This window comes from Theropithecus gelada, chromosome 11 (genome assembly GCF_003255815.1).
Source record: "Theropithecus gelada isolate Dixy chromosome 11, Tgel_1.0, whole genome shotgun sequence".
Taxonomy (NCBI): domain Eukaryota; kingdom Metazoa; phylum Chordata; class Mammalia; order Primates; family Cercopithecidae; genus Theropithecus; species Theropithecus gelada.
In genome coordinates this window covers 106,081,206-106,103,241 of record NC_037679.1, presented here as the reverse complement: position 1 = coordinate 106,103,241, position 22,036 = coordinate 106,081,206, and the positions used below count along the sequence as shown (strand labels likewise).

Genomic DNA, 22,036 nt, shown 5'->3' with positions numbered 1-22,036 from the left:
TCAGACAACCAGATGAGGTCGTTGTTAAAGCACCATTCTGAAGGAAATGTGGGAGAGGTGGTTAAAGTTTACATAAATTTGATAGGGTGGATTTAGGCTTTTAAAATGGCATATTCTTTGTCATTTTAAGCACTTACTGACTTGAAAATAGGTCAGAATATTGGCTGCCTTTTAGAAATAACCAGTTAATTTGTAATTTTTAATATATTTGAGTAGATTTTTTGGAACAGGCATTTATTTGGAGCCACATGTGGCTTTATCTTAATCCACATTTCTAGAACAACAAGATCCACAACTAATGTGGAATCTTATTGAAGGTTAAAATTTTACTTGGAAAAGAGAATACCCAGCAAAATATCCTAGGAGCCAAATATGTATTTGATTAATTGCTTCCCAGGCAAGAAAATGTGGGAACGAAAACTCTGGGATCTTTCTTCTAAGTCTTTTAAACAGAAGGGGGTCTTGCTGTGTTGTTCAGGCTGGTCTTGAACTCCCAGCTGCAAGTGATCCTACTGCCTCAGCCTCCCAAAGGGCTAGTATTACAGGCATGAGCCACTGTGCCCAGCCAATTTAGAACCTTTAACATTTTTTTTTTGCTTTACTAAGAAAGTAGTACTGCCAAAATATTCTTCTAAAATAAAAATTATAAAGGGAGACTTTTTAGCTATTCTGTGTGATGTGTTTTTACTACTTGAAGCATGGACTCCACAAAAAATTGCTAAAAGTTGTTAAATCAATGTATTAGTATGATGGACTCCAGATAATGGAGATTTGTAGTAGGATCATTGGGATAACTTTCTAAATCTTCCAAGCTGAATGTGGGTTTTTAACTAATGAACTTAAAGCAGAATTACAGTTTTGTAAATACCAAGTTTCTTTGTGAGTACTGATTTCCTTTGGTTTTAAGCCAGTATTCATTTGAGTGTAAATGTAAAATAAGCTGAGAGACCACTAATAATGGAGCTGTGAAGAATGGGGAATAGGAGGAAATAAAGCAAGAAGTTGTGGCTTGACTATTTATGTTTTATATTCCTGAGAAGGACAAAATTCTCCTGGATTTAGGTGATGTCTGTGAAATGTATACAGATATTTTAATGAAGATTTTAAAAATGGCATTAGACTTTGAAGTTGTTGTAATCTCTCAGAAGTCATTCTTGGCCGAGCATGGTGGCTCACACCTGTAATCCCAGCACTTTGGGAGGCCAAGGTGGGTAGATCTTGAGGTCAGGAGTTCGAGACTAGCCTGGCCAACATGGTGAAACTTTGTCTCTACTAAAAATACAAAAATTAGCTGGGCATGGTGGTGGGCGCCTGTAATCCCAGCTACTCAGAAGGCTGAGGCAGGAGAATCGCTTGAACCCAGGAGGTGGAGGCTGCAATGAGCCGAGATCGCGCCACTGCGTTAGTTCATTTTCATACTGTTGATAAAGACATATTGGAAACTGGGAACAAAAAGAGGTTTAATTGGACTTAACAGTTCCACATGGCTGGGGAGGCCTCAGAATTGTGGTGGGATGCAAAAGGCACTTATTTCCTGGCAGCGGCAAGAGACAAATGAGAAAGAAGCAAAAGTGGAAACCCCTTTAGATCTCGTGAGACTTATTCACTATTATGAGAATAGCACAGGAAAGACTGGCCCCCATGATTCAGTTACCTCCCCCTGGGTCCCTCTCACAACACATGGGAATTGTGGGAGTACAATTCGAGATTTGGGTGGGGACACAGCCAAACCATGTCATAAAGCATCTATTATTATTAGTTTTTGTAATTTTTACCTGCTCTCTTTCCATGCCGTCATCACATACACAAAAAACAAAATGATATCTGCAATCCATGAAGGTTCAATGCCTGTTAATACCAAGTTTATTACTGCTACTACTGGTAATAAATAATTATTTTAAATTTATGGCTGGGCACAGTGGCTCTGCCTGTAATCCCAGCAGTTTGGGAGGGAGGCCGAGGTGGGAGGATTGCTTGAGCTCAGGAGTTCGAGACCAGCCTGGGCAACATGGCGAGACCCCATCTCTATTAATTTTTTATAAATAATTTTTAAATTATTAAAAACATATTAAAATTTACATTTATATAGTGCCTTACAGTTTTTAAAGTATTTTCATATATGTTGTAAAATTCTCATAGTAACTCAGTGGGAGGGACAAGATGGCTATGACTTTTATTTTACTGCTGAGTAAACTTTGGCCTAGTGAGGCTCAGTGACTTACTTCAGATCAAATGAGAAGGCTGAGACCAAAATCAACCTTCTTTTTTTTTTTCCCTTGAGATGGGTCATGTGTAAAATCAGTCTAGAAGTTTCTGCTTTAATTTATATAAGCCCAGGCTTCCTGCCATCTACCAGACAGAATAGGTTAAGGGTTATTCACTTGGTAGACCAGGAGAATTTTGTGTATTTTTATCAAATACCTCATGGAAATGAAGTGGTGGTATCTCTGTGGACAAGATGGAGAAATATAGGGTAGGTGGCTATGTCATTAATTAGGTAAGTTCGTAACTGATTTGGTAACCAGGGAGCTGATTAGTGTTACTCTGAAGAGAGTTTTTGAGGGCATGCCAAAGAATTTTGTCCTCAGCCTTAGCTTTTCAATATCTGTGTCTGTTTTGTATGAAATACATACAACAGGCTGATCAAATCATTGATGATAGAGGATATAGGGTAACTAGATTTCAGATTTTCTCTTTTCTTCCTTTTAAGCTCCTACCACTTTCCTGCTCTTCAGTCAGAAGAGTGCCATCAACCGCATGGTGATTGATGAACAACAGAGCCCCGACATCATCCTTCCCATCCACAGCCTTCGGAATGTCCGGGCCATTGACTATGACCCCCTGGACAAGCAACTCTATTGGATTGACTCACGACAAAACATGATCCGAAAGGCACAAGAAGATGGCAGCCAGGTAATTGAGAGCGTGGTTCAAAATTCATTTCTCCTGACTAGTAATTGGACTCACCAACCATTCTGTTTCACTTAAGTCTTGACTCTGCTTAAGTGTGTTTGTATGTGTTTATGAAACTGAAAATCTGAACCTAGTAACTTATTTTTTCCTTCTGACGATATTTTGAGTAAGCAATTGTTTGATGATGATATGATGATGAAAATTGTTAGGCTTACTTAAGCTGTTATATCGGTAATGGCTTTGTGACTGCCCCCTACATTTCTTTATGAAGCCTTTTTCCTTACATTTCTCTTTGTATAGAGTATTAGAAGCCTTGAAATAGGCCTTGGTTCTGATTCCAGCTCTGTCCCTCACTTAGAATTCTTACGAACTTTTTTAGCTGAAAAGAATGCAAAGCACATAGCTCTTATGTGTTATTTAACAGGAACTCTACAGTTACATTACTAATTATTATTTAAAAGGTTCAGAGGATATGGAACATGTAACACAATCTCAGTAAGGTTAAAAACATCTAACATGTTATTAATCCAATGGGTTTTTTTGGTCATAATTATTCGGTGACTGTGGGATGGGAATGAGGATATTATCAATAAATCTTACCCATTTACATGCCAATTATGGATTTACATATCACTCTTGATACTTCTTTGCTTTCTTTCTGTGGCCAAGCCCTGTTAGACTGGGATTATAATACTATAAATAATTACTTGTTGTCATCCTTATAGCAGTGATAGTAAGTTATATCTTGAATTTATTAAAATTTAGGGAGGTTAGAGTACCGTTTTTCACTATGTCTCATCTTACAATAAAGAGCAAGGAGGTGATATATTTAGGGCTACTGAGAGATCATTAGGGTATAGTAATAGCTGTATATTCCAGATACACTTTCTGCCATATAGGCCAGGACTGATGGGCTGATAACTAATAGATAGAAATTAAGGAATATGTTACTTCAGAGATACCCAGTAAGATACAGTTCAGATGTCACAAATGGACAAAGCCTATCTTTTTGCTTCACTTTATTTTTAAAAAATTACATGTGTAGACTGGAGGATCAGAAAAGAAGATGATAGATTTGATTTGTAGCCTTTACTAGTTGCTCTTATCTCTAGAGCAGGGTTTCTTAAGCACTGTGGTCATTTTGGGCTGGATAATTGTTGTTGTGGGAGTCTGCTCTGAATATTGTAGGATGTTTAACAGCATCCCTGGCCTCTGCTCGCTAGATATCAGTTATATTCCCTCAGTTGTGACAGTAAAAAATGTCTTCATACATTGCCAAATGCCCATGGCGGGGCAATATTGCCTCTAGTTGCAATCGGTTGCTTTAGAGATATTTCTAGGGTGTGGTTTTAGCCACAGTTGTCTCCAGTTTAGAGAAGACAGTTGCCACCTTTTCACTCCCATCTCCTAATCAAGGCATTATCAGGTTCTTGGAGCAACTAATCTGACCTCAGCTCTTTTTTCAGCAGCAGGATAACCCAAGGAACATTGGAGATGTGTATTAACAAAGAAGCACATTACCCATAAAGAAAGGTATCAGTAAGAAATACTCCTTAAGACTTGAGAGAGCCTTCTCAGCTGTGTGCCCATGTAGGTGTAAGCATTGTGAGTGATTGCCTCAGGGTTATCTGCCCCTGGAGTTTAATTTTCTGTGTATTTCTTTTTTCCCGTAGGGCTTTACTGTGGTTGTGAGCTCGGTTCCAAGTCAGAACCTGGAGATACAACCCTATGACCTCAGCATTGATATTTACAGCCGCTACATCTACTGGACTTGTGAGGCTACCAATGTCATTAATGTGACGAGATTAGATGGGAGATCAATTGGTGTGGTGCTAAAAGGCGAGCAGGACAGACCTCGAGCCATTGTGGTAAACCCAGAGAAAGGGTATGTTACTAAAGTGGCGTTCAGATACTGTGGCTTCTGAGACCCTCCTCACCCTTCTTTTTCAGCCTGTTATTTATTTACCTTTAAATGTCCTGTGCTCCAGCAAACAACTCAATATTCTCTATCCATTTGTCTCTGCATTATCTTAACAGTTGTCTTATACTTTCTCTGATTTCACTGCCCAGACTTTCTGTCCTGAGCCACTGTTGCTTTTTAATTCTAAATCTTTAACCATACCTCCAGGACCATTTCAACTGCCACATGCTCCAGGAAGTTTTCCTTGATCTACCTCATCGCAGTCAGATGTGATTTTTTTCCCCCTCCTGAATACTTAACACTCTGTATCTATGCCTCTCTAAGTTATACTTAGTCCTTTCCAATTTACCTTACATTTAATTATTTTTTAGTCTTGTATTTACCACTAGTTTTCTTTATGATGAGAACTAATATGCTTTCTTTCATTTAATAAATACTCAGTACACAGTTGTATCTGAGTCAATGATAAGGTATTCAGCAAGGAAAGTAGCTTACTTCAAAAAAGAAGAAAAGGATGAAATCTATAAGTTAAATATAAGAAGTGATTTATATATAACTTCTTTTTAGTTATTAAATAGATTAATTAGGAAGAATTTAAACTTTTGTGTTCAGGTCTCTAGTTACTGATCTTTAATTTATTGTATTATTCTGAAAACATATGTGTGCCTATGTCTAACACTATTCTGTTAATCTGTGAAAACTCCCTAATAACTTCTGTGTACCTTTATTGCTACTATTAAAAGTAGTAAAATATCCCATTACCTTTTAAAAATGTAAATATATAAATATATGTATATATTTTTATAAAAGAGGATTTATATACATATACATACATATATATTTGGATACAAAGTTTGGCTCTATCAGCCAGGCTGGAGTGCGGTGACACAATCTCAGCTCACTGCAACCTCTGCCTCCTGGGCTCAAGTGATCCTGCCACCTCAGCCTTCCGAGTAGCTGGGACTATAGGCACATGCCACAATGCCTGACTAATTTTTGGGGTGTGGTATTTTGCCGTGTTGCCCAAGCTGGTCTCTAACTCATAAGCTTAAGCCATCCCCCCGCCTCGGCCTCCCAAAGTGCTGAGATTACAGGCATGAGCCACTGTACCTGGTCAAAAAATACATATTTTAAAACATTGAAAACCAGTATTTAAAAATATTCTGCCTCCATTTGTCTTAATAAGAATATTCTCATTTTATGTGGTTTCTTACTCCAGTAACTTTTTTTTTCCTCCTTTCCCTCTAGGTATATGTATTTTACCAATCTTCAGGAAAGGTCTCCTAAAATTGAACGGGCTGCTTTGGATGGGACCGAACGGGAGGTCCTCTTTTTCAGTGGCTTAAGTAAACCAATTGCTTTAGCTCTTGATAGCAGGCTGGGCAAGCTCTTTTGGGCTGATTCAGACCTCCGGCGAATTGAAAGCAGTGATCTCTCAGGTACCCAAGAAATATGTTTCCTTATTTTAATTTGAGTTTTTAAGATGATTCATCTATTGTGTTTTTCTTGCATCGTATTGTTTTTGGCGCATTTCTTGGCAATTTTATTCATTAAATGTAGTCAGCATCAAGTTGGTTGGTGAAGAGCTTTTTCTTCAACCGTCAACATGATTACTCCTCTGTTATGTAACTACCTGCCAGTTTTCTTGATCTTGGTTCTGTAAATAATATTTTTCTAATGCATCCTTTCCGAACTCTTCTGCTCTAGTTTATGTTCTTGTCATCTCGGGCCAAATTCTAGCCTCTGGTTGATCTCCCTGCCAATTTTTCTCCATGAAAGTTTACACATGGCTCCTAAATTTTCTGAAGCATGGTTTCAGTATCACTGCTTTACTTAAAAAGAATCTTCAGGGTAGTTTCATAACCTGTAGGAAAAAGGTCTAATTGTGCTCTTAAGTTGGTATAAGTTAGTATTCACCTTTCACAACCTCATCGTGGCCTTTACCTTTCTGATATTTTAACCAAATTAAATCATTTGTTGGTTTTAAGATATACTTTTACTTATACATTTCTCTGCAGTCTTATGTCTGTAATTATAGTTAACCTCCTCTGTCCCCAATTTCTGATGTCCATATGCTCTGTGTTGGCCTCCCTAGTGATCAGGTAAATGAAATTAAAATATTATACTATTTGTGTCTGTCAGCATGGCAAAAAGAAGTTAACGTTGATTATTGCCTAGCATTGGCCAGTATGATAGAAAATGACATGCCCTTATGTGCTTTGGTGGAAGTGGAAATTGAGAGAGCCTTTTTAGAGGACAATTTGCCAGTAATAATCAAAATTTAAAATATGTATTCCCTTTGATCTGGTGATTTCCTTTGTAGATAGCTGTCTTAGAGAAGTACTGATCTAAGTGTACAAGGGTATTTGCTGAGCATTATTTGTGATAGTCCTTCATGGAGAAATACATTCTATTATATCAGTATATGGAATATTACATTCATTCAAAAGAATAAGGTAGATCTATGTGTACTGACATGATTTTTTAAAATTAAATTTCATAAAAATGCTTAAGATCTAGTTTTGTTTAAAATTTAAAACCGTATAGTAGATACACTGTATATACACATATATGTATACATACTGTTAAGAAATGTGGGAACTCAGGCCAGGCGTGCTGGCTCATGCCTGTAATCTCAGCACTTTGAGAGGCCAGAGCAGGTGGATCACCTGAGGTCAGGAATTTGAGAGCAACCTGGCCAACATGGCAAAATGCTGTCTGTACTAAAAATACAGAAATTAGCCAGGCATGGTGCTGGGCATCTGTAATCTCAGCTACTCAGGATGCTGAGGCAGGAGAATCGCTTGAACCCGGGAGGCGGCGGTTGCAGTGAGCCAAGATCACGCCATTGCACTCCAGCCTGGGTTATGGAATGAGACTCTGTCTCAAAAAAGAGAAAAAGAAATGTGGGAACTTCAGATCTCAGGTTCTTCAACAAAGAGAGAGAAGAAACAAAGAAAGGGAGGGAGGGAGAGGAAAGAAGAGAGGGGAGAAGAAAGAAATAGGCATATATGTCAGTATTTTCCTCAAGAAATAAGCAAACAAATCTCAAGTCTGGAGCATTAGCATTCTAAAACGTTAAGACTACTTACTCCTGTAATGTACTTTTTGTATGTTTGAATACATTTTTAATTATTTTAATTTTTTTTTCACTTTTTTTTTTAATGTTGTCTTCAGGTTCAGATGCCTCCATTCCATTATGTATTCTCTGATTCTAGACAGTTATGCACACACTTATGCATGTATAGTTACATGCCTGGTGTAGTATATTCTTTCCCTCATCTTATCTCCTCTGTCTCATACATCACCTCTAGTGTTTTTTTCTGGGTTCCTAATGCATTTATGTCTTTTGAACGATTTTCCCCCCTGAAATTCACCATCTGTTGCAATCTGAATGTATTAGGTTGGTGCAAAAGTAATTGCAGTTTTTTTTTTTTTTTAATACTTTAAGTTCTAGGGTACATATGCACAATGTGCAGGTTTGTTACATATGTATACATGTGCCATGTTGGTTTGCTGCACCCATTAACTTGTAATTTACATTAGGTATTTCTCCTAATGCTATCCCTCCCCCAGCCACTCACCCCTCAACAGGCCCCGGTGTGTGATGTTCCCCGCCCTGTGTCCAAGTGATCTCATTGTTCAATTCCCACTTCTGAGTGAGAACATGCAGTGTTTGGTTTTCTGTCCTTGTGATAGTTTACTGAGAATGATGGTTTCCAGCTTCATCCATTTCCCTGCAAAGGACATGAACTTTTTTATGGCTGCATAGTGTTTTATGGATATCACCTCTAATTTGTACATTAGTTACTTATGTCAATATTTTTAACCTTTTTTTGTTTTTATTTTTGTTTGAAACAGGGTTTTGCCCTGTCGCCCAGGCTGGAGTACAGTCGTGTGATCATAGCTTGCTGCAGCCTCAAACTCCTCAGCTCAAGCAATCCGCCTGCCTCTGCTTCCTGAATAGCTAGAACTATGGGCACACACCACCACACGTGGCTAATTTTATTTTTGTAGAGATGGGTGTCTTGCTGGGTTGCTCAGGCTAGTCTCAAACTCCTTGGCTCAAGTGATCCCCCTGCCTTGGCCTCCCAGAGTTCTGGGATTACAGGCGTGAGCCACCATGCCTGGCAGGCGGGTCTGTGATAAAGCTCTTCATGAAAATGTTTCATTCATTACGATTAATTTTGTCCCACTGCTGCAGTGAGCCATGATCATGATTGCACCACTGCACTCCATCCTGGCCAAGAAAGCTGAGATCCTGTCTCAAAAATAACCAAAAACTGGTAACTTGAAAGTTTATTGATGTATAGGAGTTCTTTATACATTCTGGATATGAATCCTTTGTCAAGATATATACTGCGTAAATCTCCCAGTTTGTGATTTACCTTTTTTATTCTCCCAGTGGTATCTTTAGATGAAAAGAAAGGTCTTGATTTTAATGTGGTGCAGTTTATTAATTTTCTTTTTATGGTTAATGCCTTTTATGTTGTTTAAGAAATCTTCATGGGAGTTGAGGGATGAGAAATTACTTAATGTGTACAATGTACACTATGGTTTTACACTAAAAGCTCACATTTCACACTTGTGCACATCATAGATACATAGCACATATCTATGTAAAAAAACTTGATTTGTACTACATAAATGTATAGAAATACGAAAAAGAAATATTTGTCTTCTGCAAAGGTACTAAAAGATACTTTTTTTTCCCTAAAATTTATTCATTTAACTTTTCTTACTGAGATCTATAATGTATCTGGAATTGATTTTGATGTGTAGTGTGAGGCAGGGTTTAAAATGCAGTTTTTTTCCACATTACTATTTGATTCAGCATCATTTATTGAAAAGACTGTCCTTTCCCTACTACTCTGTAGTATCACCTTGATCATAAATGAGGTGACTGTATTTGTGTGTTTGTTTCTAGACTCTGATGTTCCCTTGGTCACTTTGCCTTTACTTATATGATATTATACTGTCAATTATTATAACTCTAATAGATTCATCTATGTCTTTAGTGTTTTTTTCAGGATTAACTTGGCTATTGTTAACTCCTACAATTTCCATGTACATTGTAGAATCAGCTTGTGAGTTTCCCCTTCCAAAAAAAAAAAAATACGTACTAAGATGTTCATTGGGTTTGCATTAAATTGATAGTTTAGAGAGAATTATTATCTTTATAATATTAATTTTCTAAACCATGAACGTGGTAAGTCTCCCCGTTTATTTAGATCTTTAATGTCTCTTAATGTTTTATAGTTTTCAGCATAGAGGTCTTGCCTATCTTTCATTAGAGTTATTATTCCTTCTTATTTGGTGCTTTTAAATGCTAGTGGTAAAGACTATTCTAAACAATATTTTATTTTCTAGTTGTGTCTGGAATATGGAAATACAGTTTCTTTTTTTCTCCTTCTAGCATATTGAGCTTGTACCACAGGACCTTGCTAAGTATACTTATCTTTAGGATTTTTTTATGTTACAGAATCATGTCTCTTCAAATAATGAGAGTTGTGATTTTTTCTTTCCTTATACTGGCTGGGCTCCCCAGTACAGGGTTGAAATAGGATGATAATAGAATCCTTTTTTTTTGTTTTGTTTTTTTCTTGGTCTTGGAGAAGCATTCAGTACTTTTGTGATTAAGTGTTCTTTGCTAAGGCTTTTCTGTAGATAACCTTTGTCAGATTAAACTTTCCCCGGTTTACTGGGATAAATAAAATCTAGCGTCATATATTATTCTTTTTATTTATTGCTGGATTTGATTTGCTAATGTTTTAAGGTTTGTTTTCTAATCTACACTCGTGAGAAGGATTACCTTATAATTTTCTTTTCTTGTCAGGTATTTGTTGGTGTTTTGCCATCAAGGCTTTGTTGGCCACATAAAAAGAAATGTTTCTTCTTTTTCTATTATCTGAAAAAGGTTACTATCAAGTTGATTTTTTTTCTTATGTATTCACAGATAATTATGCTTTTATCCTGGGACCTTTTTCTGTGTCATATTTGTAGCCACCCACATAGCCTTTTATAGCGAATTGCATCCAATGCATGCTTAGTTTGTTGAATAAATAAGCATATCTTTTCCTTGTTGGTTCCAGTAGCTTACTTATTTTTCACCAGCATCGAAGTAGATCAGGTCCTTACCCCACTGTCTGGGGGCCTGCAGTGACATATTGCCTTCCTTTTTTACCCAGTTGTCTACCTCACACCATCCTTTCATTACCACCAGCTAATCTTTAAAAATCATTCTTTTTTATTGTTTAAAATTAATTTTTTCATTAAAGTAATACATGTAAATATTATGGATATCAAACTGTTCTACCTGGCTTATAACAAAAAACAATTCTGCTGCTCTACTCTGCTGCTCTCAGCTCCCATGCTTAGAAGCATTCACATCTACTTTCACTTATTTTAAAATAAACTTGCTTACAAATGCTATTTCTTGATTTTTCAGTTTTAGATATTAAACATTGACTTCCTTTGGAAGATAAAGATTTTGCTATCTTAGACCATATGTCCCCGAAATACACATGTGAATTTTCCTTCCATCCTCCCAGCATAGTTATGAACTTTCCAGAATTCGAGGCACAAGTTTGCAGATAGAAAGGACCCATCTGTAACTAGTGCCATAATTTTTTAAGTGCAGACTTAATTATTTATTATTTATGGCTATGAGCATATTACTATTAGGTACATTTCTTTCTAAAACTTTCCCCCCCTGCAGTTAATACTTGTGTAACGTAAATATTGTTTCAATAAATGCACATGCATCAAGCAGTCCATCTATTTGTCTTCATAATTAAAATCACATCTCTGGGATTTCTTCATCATCTTGCTCCAGTCTGGATTTGCTTGATTTCTAGGCTAACTTCATTTCTCCATTGTCGTGGGAGTGTACTTACCAGTCTCCTTGGTGCTGAACCTGCTATTTCCTGGACTCCATTTCTTCTGGTTTTCTTAGTAGAGACCATTTTCTAGCAGCTTCTTGAAAGGGGCTCATCATAAAAAGTTGAATTCTTGATCTTGTTTGCATTTTTTTTCCTCCTCACACTTAGTTGATAATTTGCTTTCATGTTTTGTAGCTGTTTTCTCTCAGAATTTTGAAAATAGAACTCCATTATCTTTGAGCATCTTGTGTCATTGGGAAGTTTGATGTGACTGTAATTTCACTCTTTGTATGCCATCCTTTTCCTTTTTCCTTCAGAAGCTTTTAAAATGTTCTATCCCCTCAATATCCTAGAATTTGATAATGTGCCTTTGTTTGATTCCTCCCTTCTTTCCTTTTTTCTTTCTCTCCCCTCTCCCTCCCCCAGCCCTTTCCTGTTCCCCTTTCTCATCTTTCCCTTCCTTTCCCCTTCTCCTTCCCCTTCTTTTCCTTCTTCTTCCTTTCTAGTCCTTTTCCCCTTGATCTTGGGGGAAGCATTCAATACTTTATGATTAAGTATTCTTTGCTAAGGTTTTTCTGTAGGTAACCTTTGTCAAATTAAGGAATTTACCTTCTTTTCTCAGTTTGTTGGAATAAATAAAATTTAGCATGATATATTCTTTTTATTTATTGTTGGATTTGATGTGCTAATGTTTTGTTTTAAGATTTTTTTTAACTGGCCGAGTACAGTGGCTCATGCCTGTAATCCCAGCACTTTCAGAGGCTGAGGTGGGCAGATCATGAGGTCAGGAGTTCAAGACCAGCTTGGCCAACATGGTGAAACCCCATATCTACTAAAAATACAAAAATTAGCCAGGCGTGGTGATGGGTGCTTGTAATCCCAGCTACTGAGGAGGCTCAGGCAGGAGAATCGCTTGAAACTGGATGGCAGAGGTTGCAGTGAGGCGAGATTGAGCCACTGCACTCCAGCCTGGGCGAAAGAGCGAAACTCCGTCTCAAAAAAAAAAAAAAAGAGAGATTTTAAAAATCTATGCTCATGCTTTCCCTTCCCCTTCCCTTCCTTCTCATTGAACTAGTTACTAGGTTGATCCTTTCTGTCTAGAAATCTACACCTTAAATTCTGAAATGTTTTCTTGTGTTGTTTCTTTGATAATTTGTTTTTCATTTTCCTATTTTGGAGCTTTTTATTTTTATGCTGGACCTTCTTGACTATAGCTGTGTTTTTCTCACCTATTATCCATCTCTTTGTGTTTTTGTTATACTTTCTGAGGAGAACTTCTCAAATTTGTCTCCCAACCCTCTTGTTGCATTTTTCTTTGAAATTTTTGGATATCATGTTTTTAATTTCCAAGGGCTCTTTTTTGTTCTCCGAAGCTCTGCCCCTCTAAAGACAGCCTATTTAGTTTTTTTTTTTTTTTAATTATTGGTATTTATTTTTTTTCTTCTGCTTTTATGTCTTTTTCTCCAAGTTCCTTTGTTGTGTTTGTCTTGGGCTTCAAATTTAAAGATAGAGGTTTTCTTTAAATATTTGGTGATCCTTAGCTGTTTGTATTTAGTATGAGGCTTTAAAAATACTGAGAACATTGCCGTGTAACTTCTTACACGTATTTTCAATTAATAGTGCTCTTTCAGCCCCAGCCACATAACTCCTACCTTTGTTCCATTCTGGTACTTCCACTTCCTGAGCTAATTGATTTCACTGTTAGCTTCACCGGCTGTAGGCATTTAGCTTTCTTTGGGCTACTGTGTCGTTATCCCTGGTCTATCTATTCTCCAGCTTCCAAAATTTGTATCCCTTTCCTGCTCTCTTCTGTTATTCTGACTTCTTTGTCCTTATGGGTTTATACCTTAAAAATTATTTTCTTTTTGTTTCTTTCTTTATCTTTATTTATTTATTTTTTTTCTGAGACAGGGTCTCGCTCTGTCGCCCAGGCTGCAGTGCAGTGGTGTGATCTTGGCTCACTAGAGCCTTGACCTCCCTGGCTCAAGGAATTCTCCCACCTCAGCCTCCTGAGTACCTGGACTACAGGTGCATGCTACCATGCCTGGCTAATTTTTGTATTTTTTGTAGAGATGGCGTTTTGCCATGTTGCTCAGGCTGATCTCGATCTCCTAGGCTCACGTGATCCTCCTGCCTCAGCCTCCCAGATTGCTGAGATTACAGGTGTGTGCCACTGCACGCGGCCTAAAATTTTTTAAATCACCATATTAGTAGAGTTTTAGGAGAGAATATATAAGTAAACTTGTGCTTAGCCTACCATCTGAATGTTGGCTTACTCAGTGCCTTCCCATCTGGAATATCTCCTCACTTTTCTTTATTTATGCATTATGCTTGTCTCTTTCCTGGAATTTCCCTTGATATTTCCAAAATATCAGCTAATGTCTTTCTTTGACTGAACTCATGACTTAGGAACCATGAAAACTTTCCATGAATATTTGAAGGACTGTTACAAAAAAGACAGAAGAAATGAGTGTATTTTTTCTTTTTGAGTGAGGGAGAAACTATGAATAAAGCAGGGAGGGTATGAACACAGATTTTAGCCCACTGTATAAAAGAACTTTCTCACTGTCCAACAATAGCAGAAGTTGCCTCCTCAGAGTCTAGATGGCCCGATGTCTGAGATGATTGGAAATAATTCTTACCTTGGGGTGAGTCAGTCATTTTTTCTAACTGTGTTCTGAGAAGCCAGGTGGGGTGAGAATGAAGCTGTTCTTCATAGACACCTCAGGTATACTCAGAACTCTGGGTTCACCACCACTGCTTCTCCAGAGAAGTGCCATTTTTATCTGTTGTATATATAAATTAGGGTTTTTCAAACTGCCGTTCTAAGTTCTTTTCTACATTTCTATGAACTAGAATATTTACCACATATTGGGCACTACCTTGCTCTTGATTGCATATTAGTATCTAGTTTATTAGCTGTTTTCTAGTGTATGTATGTCTTAGCATGATTTTTAAGTTTTGTGGTAGAGAGCTTGTTATTTTTTCTTTTCTATACTTGTAGAATCTAACTGGTAGTCAGTAAATAATTACCAAAAGTATTACTTGACCCACATGAGTCATTTCTGTTGAATTTTCTCCTTTTCCAAGGTGCTAACCGGATAGTATTAGAAGACTCCAACATTTTGCAGCCTGTGGGACTTACTGTGTTTGAAAACTGGCTCTATTGGATTGATAAACAGCAGCAAATGATTGAAAAAATTGATATGACAGGTCGAGAGGGTAGAACCAAAGTCCAAGCTCGAATTGCCCAGCTTAGTGACATTCATGCAGTAAAGGAGCTGAACCTTCAAGAATACAGTAAGTGTTCATGGGATAAAGCTAATTGGAAGAATCGTGTTATAATAAATTAATATGTACTTCTGTGTATTTTTAAACTCTGTTTCCTTTAAGACTTTCATGCACTTTCAGTTTTGACATTTTTTTTGAACTCTTCATGTTTGTGTGTGTGTGTTCTTTTTTTTTGGGAGACAAAGTCTCGCTCTGTTGCCCAGGCTGGAGTACAGTGTCACGATCTTGGCCACTGCAGCCTCTGCCTCCCGTGTTCAAGCGATTCTCATGCCTCAGCCTCCAGAGTAGCTGGGATTACAGGTGCATGCCACCATGCCTGGCTAATTTTTTTTTTTTTTTAGTAGAAGCAGGGTTTCACCATGTCCAGGCTGGTCTCGAACTCCTGACCTCAAGTGATCCTCCCACCTTGACCTCCCAAAGTGCTGGGATTACAGGTGTGATCCACCGTACCCAGCCTCTTCATGCTTTTAAAGCCTTATGTCAACCTTATCCAGGAACTTTTCCAAATTAAACATGATCTCATAAACCAGAAACGGGGGAAAGGCATGGGTCTTGCTCGTTAAAAAAGAATATTTCCTGGTTCAACAGTGACTACTTATCATGCCTTGTTTTTCTCTCCTTCAATTGCTTTGAGAATACTGAGAACATACAGCATCTATTTCTTTTCTTCCCTCTCTATACTTCCCCCATAGCTTGAAGAAAAGTAAAAATTGTATAATGATGAATATAGTTATAATGGGTTAACCTTATTCTTAAGCAAAACAAACTAAAAATTAGTGTGTAAACATAGAGAAGACTGTTTAATCAGTAAGTGCTTGGTTTTTTCCCCCCCTTTTGGATAAATATTTCAATTCCCAGCTTAGAAAAATAGCCATCTCCATGAGCCCCAGGAAGAAAGAAAAGTAGCCAGAAATATTTTCTTATTTTTTTTTTTTTGAAAATGACTAGTCATCTTGCCCTAGTTCTTAATTCATATCTGTCATCAAAATTACCCTAATAATAGAGAGGAATAAATGAGTTTATATATGTAAAATGTTGTTTAAAAAGTGCCCTCCTAGCAATCACTACTGTCGATCTTACGTGATGGTACCAGGAATGCCAATGTTAAATTGAGTACGAGAGAGAGAATTATCGAAATTCTGTAACTTCTCAGCTCAGTGCTTTTAAATTGAATTTAAGCATGAAAGGAGAATGAGGAAACAGGAGTACCCCTGTACAAGTGTTCATTATGTTGGTACAGTTCCTGAATTTAGAAGTAAAGTTACAAGTATTTGAGAATTAGAAAGTTAAAAATTATTGTCATTTTATGGTATGACTTGTAGCTCAGGCTGAACATTTAATTGAAATATCATAATGATATCATACCTAAGTTATTTATTCAGTCGATATATGAATATTTCATTACAGAAAATCTCAAGGTTTTCAGAATTTCAAGGGAGAGGTTTTATTTAATAACTCTAATATGATTGTATATTAGGTAAATCATTTTTTAAAATTTTTAGTATTAAAGAGAATGGGATTTTTATCAAAAACGTCATGGAATTAAAGGTTGAGAAACACTGCTGCATAGGCTGTATATTCTATATAATGTGTGATGTCTGTTTTAGACAGTATGCTCATTTGTAGATAGCCGACTCCCTCAGTCTCATCAACACAAACTGAAGCAGGACCAATGTTATTGTGGAAGAGAGTCAAATAATAAATGGTGGCTTATATTAGATGTTCATATTTTGTGATGACAGATGTCAGGTTGCTTTTAACACAGGCTAAATAGAAAATTCCAAACAATGATTCTTTAAAAATACAACTTGTGAAACAGACTTTGAAAAGTTGCCTGGTGGTTTCTTTAGTTGACCAAATAATTTTGTTTCTGAATTGTTCCGTTACATGTGCCTTTTAAGTTTTTTTCTTCTAATAACTCTTTAATTCTCAATGGATTCCTCATTAAGATACACTTTTTGACTGAGATAGTCTTTTAGAAATGTGGATTTTCTGAGTTAAAAATCTTAATATAGGAGAATTCTTATATTTTAAATAGAATAATACTCAAGTTTCAGCATTCTCCCTAGCAATTTGTTGTTGTTGTTGTTGTTGTTTATAGAGATGGAGTCTTGCTCTGCCGCCCAGGCTGGAGTGCAGTGGCACTATCTTGGCTCACTGCAACCTCCGCCTCCTGGATTCAAGCAGTTCTTCTGCCTCAGCCTCCCGAGTAGCTGGGATTACAGGTGCATGCCACCACACCCAGCTAATTTCTTTTGTGTTTTAGTAGAGACGGCGTTTCACTGTTGTGCCCAGACTGGTCTCAAACTCCTGAGCTCAGGCAATCTGCCCGCCTCAGCCTCCCAAAGTGCTAGGATTACAGACGTGAGCCACCGCACCCGGCCTCTCCGTAGCAATTTTTCAGTTTCAGTAAACATTTTTTCATATTCACAAAAATTAACATGAGCTTTACCATTGCCTTAAAATATTTTATATATAAATTATAAAGACAGTGGTTAGAAGTAGTTTCTTGTAGGTTGTATAGAGATTGAGTGAAGAATCATATTGTGTGGAAATAAAAGTCCAAGCTGGACCAGCCTGGCCAGCATGATGAAATTCCATCTTTACTAAAAATACAAAAATTGGCCAGGCGTGGTGGCGCTTGCCTGCAGTCCCAGCTACTTGGGAGGCTGAAGCAGGAGAATCACTTGAACCTGGGAAGCAGAGTTTGCAGTGAGCCATGATCACACCACTGTACTCCAGCCTGAGCTACAGAGCAAGACTCTGTCTCAAAATAATAATAATAATAAAAGTTAAAAAAAAAAGTCCAAGCTGATTATACATTTGATTTTCATAAATAGTTTTGACGTGGTTGTCCTTTTCTCTTCTCCTCTCCCGCTTGTCTCCCCCTCCACTCTTCCTCTCCCCATCCTCACCTCTTCTCTTTGCAGGACAGCATCCTTGTGCTCAGGATAATGGTGGCTGTTCACATATTTGTCTTGTAAAGGGAGATGGTACTACAAGGTGTTCTTGCCCCATGCACCTGGTTCTGCTTCAAGATGAGCTATCATGTGGAGGTAAATATGTTGTAATTTTCTTGTGCAACCCTAAATGCAAACATATTCCATATCTTAAGCCTAGACTTCTATGACTAGGCATTGAAGTTGCTCTGTCTACTAACTTGATTGGTTACTTATATTCCATTCATTTGTACTATATTAGGCTTTTCAGTTATTCTTCTCTGCCACCCTGCCTAGCCTCATAATCATCATTTTACTCTGTTTCTTTGACTCTTTTACACTCCACATATAAGTGAGATCATGTACTATTTGTGTTTCTATGCCTAGTTTATTTCACTTAACAGGATGTCTTCCAGGTTCATCTGTGTTGTTGCAAATGACAGGATTTCCTACTTTTTTTGACTGAATAGTATTTCATTGCGTATATATTATCACACTTTTCAGCCTGTGAATGAGTATGCTTCCTAATACTAAAGTAGCCTCTCCCCTCTCCCAAAAGGTAACAAAATGAATTAATTCTGCCTCCTGTAATCTCTCTCCACTAAATTCTAGATTCTCTAAGTTTATGTGTCATTGTTGGGAATGTGTCTGATGGAAAGAATATTCTTTTGTTCAAATCCATCAGCAAATTCCCATTGCTTCTTTATCTAGTAAAAAAATGACTTTTAAAAAGATATCACTGAGTATAGTGATACTGTTGTAGTAAAGTTGGTTTAATCACTCAGTGGGTATAACAAATAGATACATTCCTTTGTTAAATTATAGTATGATGGTATCAGGCGCCGTAATAGTATTCATACCCTTAATTCAGATATCCTCCTTTTGGGGATAATTCTAAGTTAGTTCAACTGAAGGAAAAGACTACATCATACTATTATCTACAGTGGCAGAAATTTTTAACTAATTTCTAATGGTATGAAAAGTATTAAGTAAAATAATTGAGTTATACAGCTATTAAATGTTATAATTATGAAGGTGATGTAAAAATGTTGCTAAAATGACAACTACATAAAATATATATTTCTGTAATAAATATTGAAAGAATATGCATTCAACATATAAAAATTGTTGATCAGGGTGGGGTTACAAGTAAATTTATTCTTTGGACTATAAGTTTTTAAAAAAATAAATAATGCATGTATTCAGTAGCAGCTATGGGCACTGTGCCTGCACTGTAGGGGATTTGAAGAGCTTTGAGATGGCATACAGCATAGTCAGGGAAATCAGATGTGTACACAAAGTTAAGCTCTGGTACTTGAAATTTTTTAAAATAGGGATTGCACAATAATATGAATGTACTTAATGTCATTGAGCTATGCACTTTAAAGTGGTTAAATTGGTAAATCTTATGTTTACTTTACCACCCCCCACCCAAAGAAAAAGCATGTGTTTCCCTATCAGGGTGCTAGAGTGTTACTTTAAGTGAGGCAAATCCTAGAAAAATTCCTCTTTATGTTAATGATAACATGGATAAAACTGAGTCAAGGATCTCATCTTCCATTTGAAAATATCTTTTAAAGGGCCTTTTTTCTTGCTTGCATATTTAACAATTATTTTTAATGTACATATTAAAACGAGTTTTGACAGATGTATACAACTGTGTATTAGGCCATTCTTGCATTGCTATAAGAAGTACCTGAGTCTGGGTAATTTATAAAGGAAAAGTTTAATTGGCTCAGGGTTCTGCCGGCTGTATTGCTCAGCTTCTGAATAGGCCTCAGGAAACTTTGATGGCTGGGGTGAAGAGTGAGCAGGCAGGTCACATGGCAAAAGAGGGAGCAAGAGAGAGAGTAGGCTAGAGGGAGTGCCACACACTTTTAAACAACCAGGTTCTCCCAAGAATTCATTTACTATCAGGAGGATAACACCAAGGCATGAGCGATCTACCCCCATGATCCAAACACCACCCACCAGGCCTCACTTCCAATATTGGGGATTACATTTCAACATGAGATTTGTTGGGGACAAATACCCAAACTATATCACACAGTTCGCATGACATGCAGTTCAAAGTAGTGTCCTTTGTTTTATGTTTATTAATTTCTTTCTATCCCCAACCAAATTCAAAGCTCTTTAAGGACATGGATATATTTTATCTACTTTAATTCCCCACACAATATAGATAGTGTAGGGCTGAATACATAATAGACTCTTATTAAATAATCCCTAAAATTCCCCATGTAAAATGTTCACCTGTAATCTGCAATATTCTGTGTTGGAAAGTTACAGGGTTTTCTGACCCATGGTCATATCATAAGTTTATGGGTTCTCTTAGATAATTCACTAACAGACAAGTGTAAATAACTACTGTATAATTTACCTGTCAGTCATTCTTTCAGGTAAAAATGACATTCCATTTTGAGTTGCATTTACAACTCAAAACAAATGCTTTCCCATTAGAAACTGTCATGCTTAGGTTTGCAACATGAGCTTTATGCATAATTGCCATTTGATTGATCAGAACATTAAAGAGGCATACACTTGGGTTGATTTTAATATAATTAATTTTCTATTGATTCATCAATAACATTCTTAAGTGAAGTTGGTCTTTTTGTGTGTTTGTTTAAACTGTGCATGTGTGGCTGTGTATAGTACCGTGATTACTAATAAAGTTTGTTGTCATTTCCCTGAGTCTGCTAAGGTACCAAGTTTTATTCACTATTCCTTTTGTAGCATCAGTGCAAACATAGCCAAAAAAAAGCAGTGACATCTTAATGTTATTATAAACATAGTTTTTACCTAGTGGGTCACCTGAAAGAGTTCTCAGGAACCCCTAAGGGTTCATGGACTATCCTTTGAGAACCTTAGAGCTAGAAAACTTTTGAGTGCTAGGCTAACTTTAAAATATTTGGTAATTATAGTGATTATTCCTAGGTTATGTGTGAGATTGTAATGGATTGCAAATACTATAATCCTGTTTGGATTACAATATATGAAAAAACTTTTGCCTTATAGTTTTGCAGGCAAAAGTTTATAGTGAATGTAAAGGAAGTAATGTGAAAACCTTTATTTCTCCTTTGAATAGATGAGATAGTTATAAATCATATTTATTATAAAGTATTTTGTGTATGTTAATTATTAAATGAGCTTCACTCAGGTATGTGTTTGTACTTCTGTGTGACCATGATTGTGTTTTTGTCACTCCCCTCCTCCTTGTTCATTTGAAGAACCTCCAACATGTTCTCCTCAGCAGTTTACTTGTTTCACGGGGGAAATTGACTGTATCCCTGTGGCTTGGCGATGCGATGGGTTTACTGAATGTGAAGACCACAGTGATGAACTCAATTGTCCTGTATGCTCAGAGTCCCAGTTCCAGTGTGCCAGTGGGCAGTGTATTGATGGTGCCCTCCGATGCAATGGAGATGCAAACTGCCAGGACAAATCAGATGAGAAGAACTGTGAAGGTATCCAGAATTCCTCAGTGCCTCAGCATGCAATCCTTTTTTCCCATTCAGTTGTTTAAAATTCAGTATTACTTGGCTTAGTGTCAGTGGGGTTTTTCCGGTACATATGACTGTATCACTTCTGATCATAGTACCATGTTTCATATTATTGTTTTAGTTCACTTCATATGCATAAGATTTATACAAATTAATAAGCTTTGAAAATTGAGAAATGAAACTAAAAGATACCAGGCTTTCAGGATATAAAAATAGTCCGTTTCCAATGAGCTCTGAATTAGTGGGTTTATTAATTACACTCTAACATGTTTTATATTCTTCACTTTCCTTTACTAACCTTTCCCATGGTAAAAACAACCCAGCCAAGTTCTCTAGAATTCTTTAGTGAAAGAGGAGATTTAATGTAAAGAATAGGCCAGTCGCAGTGGCTCACGCCTGTAATCCCAGCACTTTGGGGGACTGAGGCGAGCAGATCACGAGGTCAAGAGATTGAGACCATCCTGGCTAACACGGTGAAACCCCATCTCTACTAAAAATACAAAAAATTAGCTGGGCGTGGTGGTGGGCGCCTATAGTCCCAGTTGCTTGGGAGTCTGAGGCAGGAGAATGACGTGAACCTGGGAGGCGGAG

The 22,036-nt window shown here is 37.1% G+C and overlaps 1 protein-coding gene across 2 annotated transcripts in view; it reads left to right on the top strand.

The window, feature by feature from the left end:
- The window catches only part of LRP6 (LDL receptor related protein 6), a 149,646-nt gene that overhangs the window by 115,864 nt on the left and 11,746 nt on the right, over positions 1–22,036 (top strand). Inside the window, exons 13-18 of one of the 2 annotated variants that reach the window (XM_025402140.1) lie at positions 2,711–2,913; positions 4,587–4,798; positions 6,083–6,273; positions 14,806–15,015; positions 17,937–18,062; positions 21,173–21,409. In XM_025402140.1, coding sequence (XP_025257925.1) covers positions 2,711–2,913; positions 4,587–4,798; positions 6,083–6,273; positions 14,806–15,015; positions 17,937–18,062; positions 21,173–21,409 — 1,179 coding nt within the window. The remainder of the gene's footprint in view (positions 1–2,710; positions 2,914–4,586; positions 4,799–6,082; positions 6,274–14,805; positions 15,016–17,936; positions 18,063–21,172; positions 21,410–22,036) is intronic. The other variant, XM_025402141.1, reaches the window with a different exon arrangement.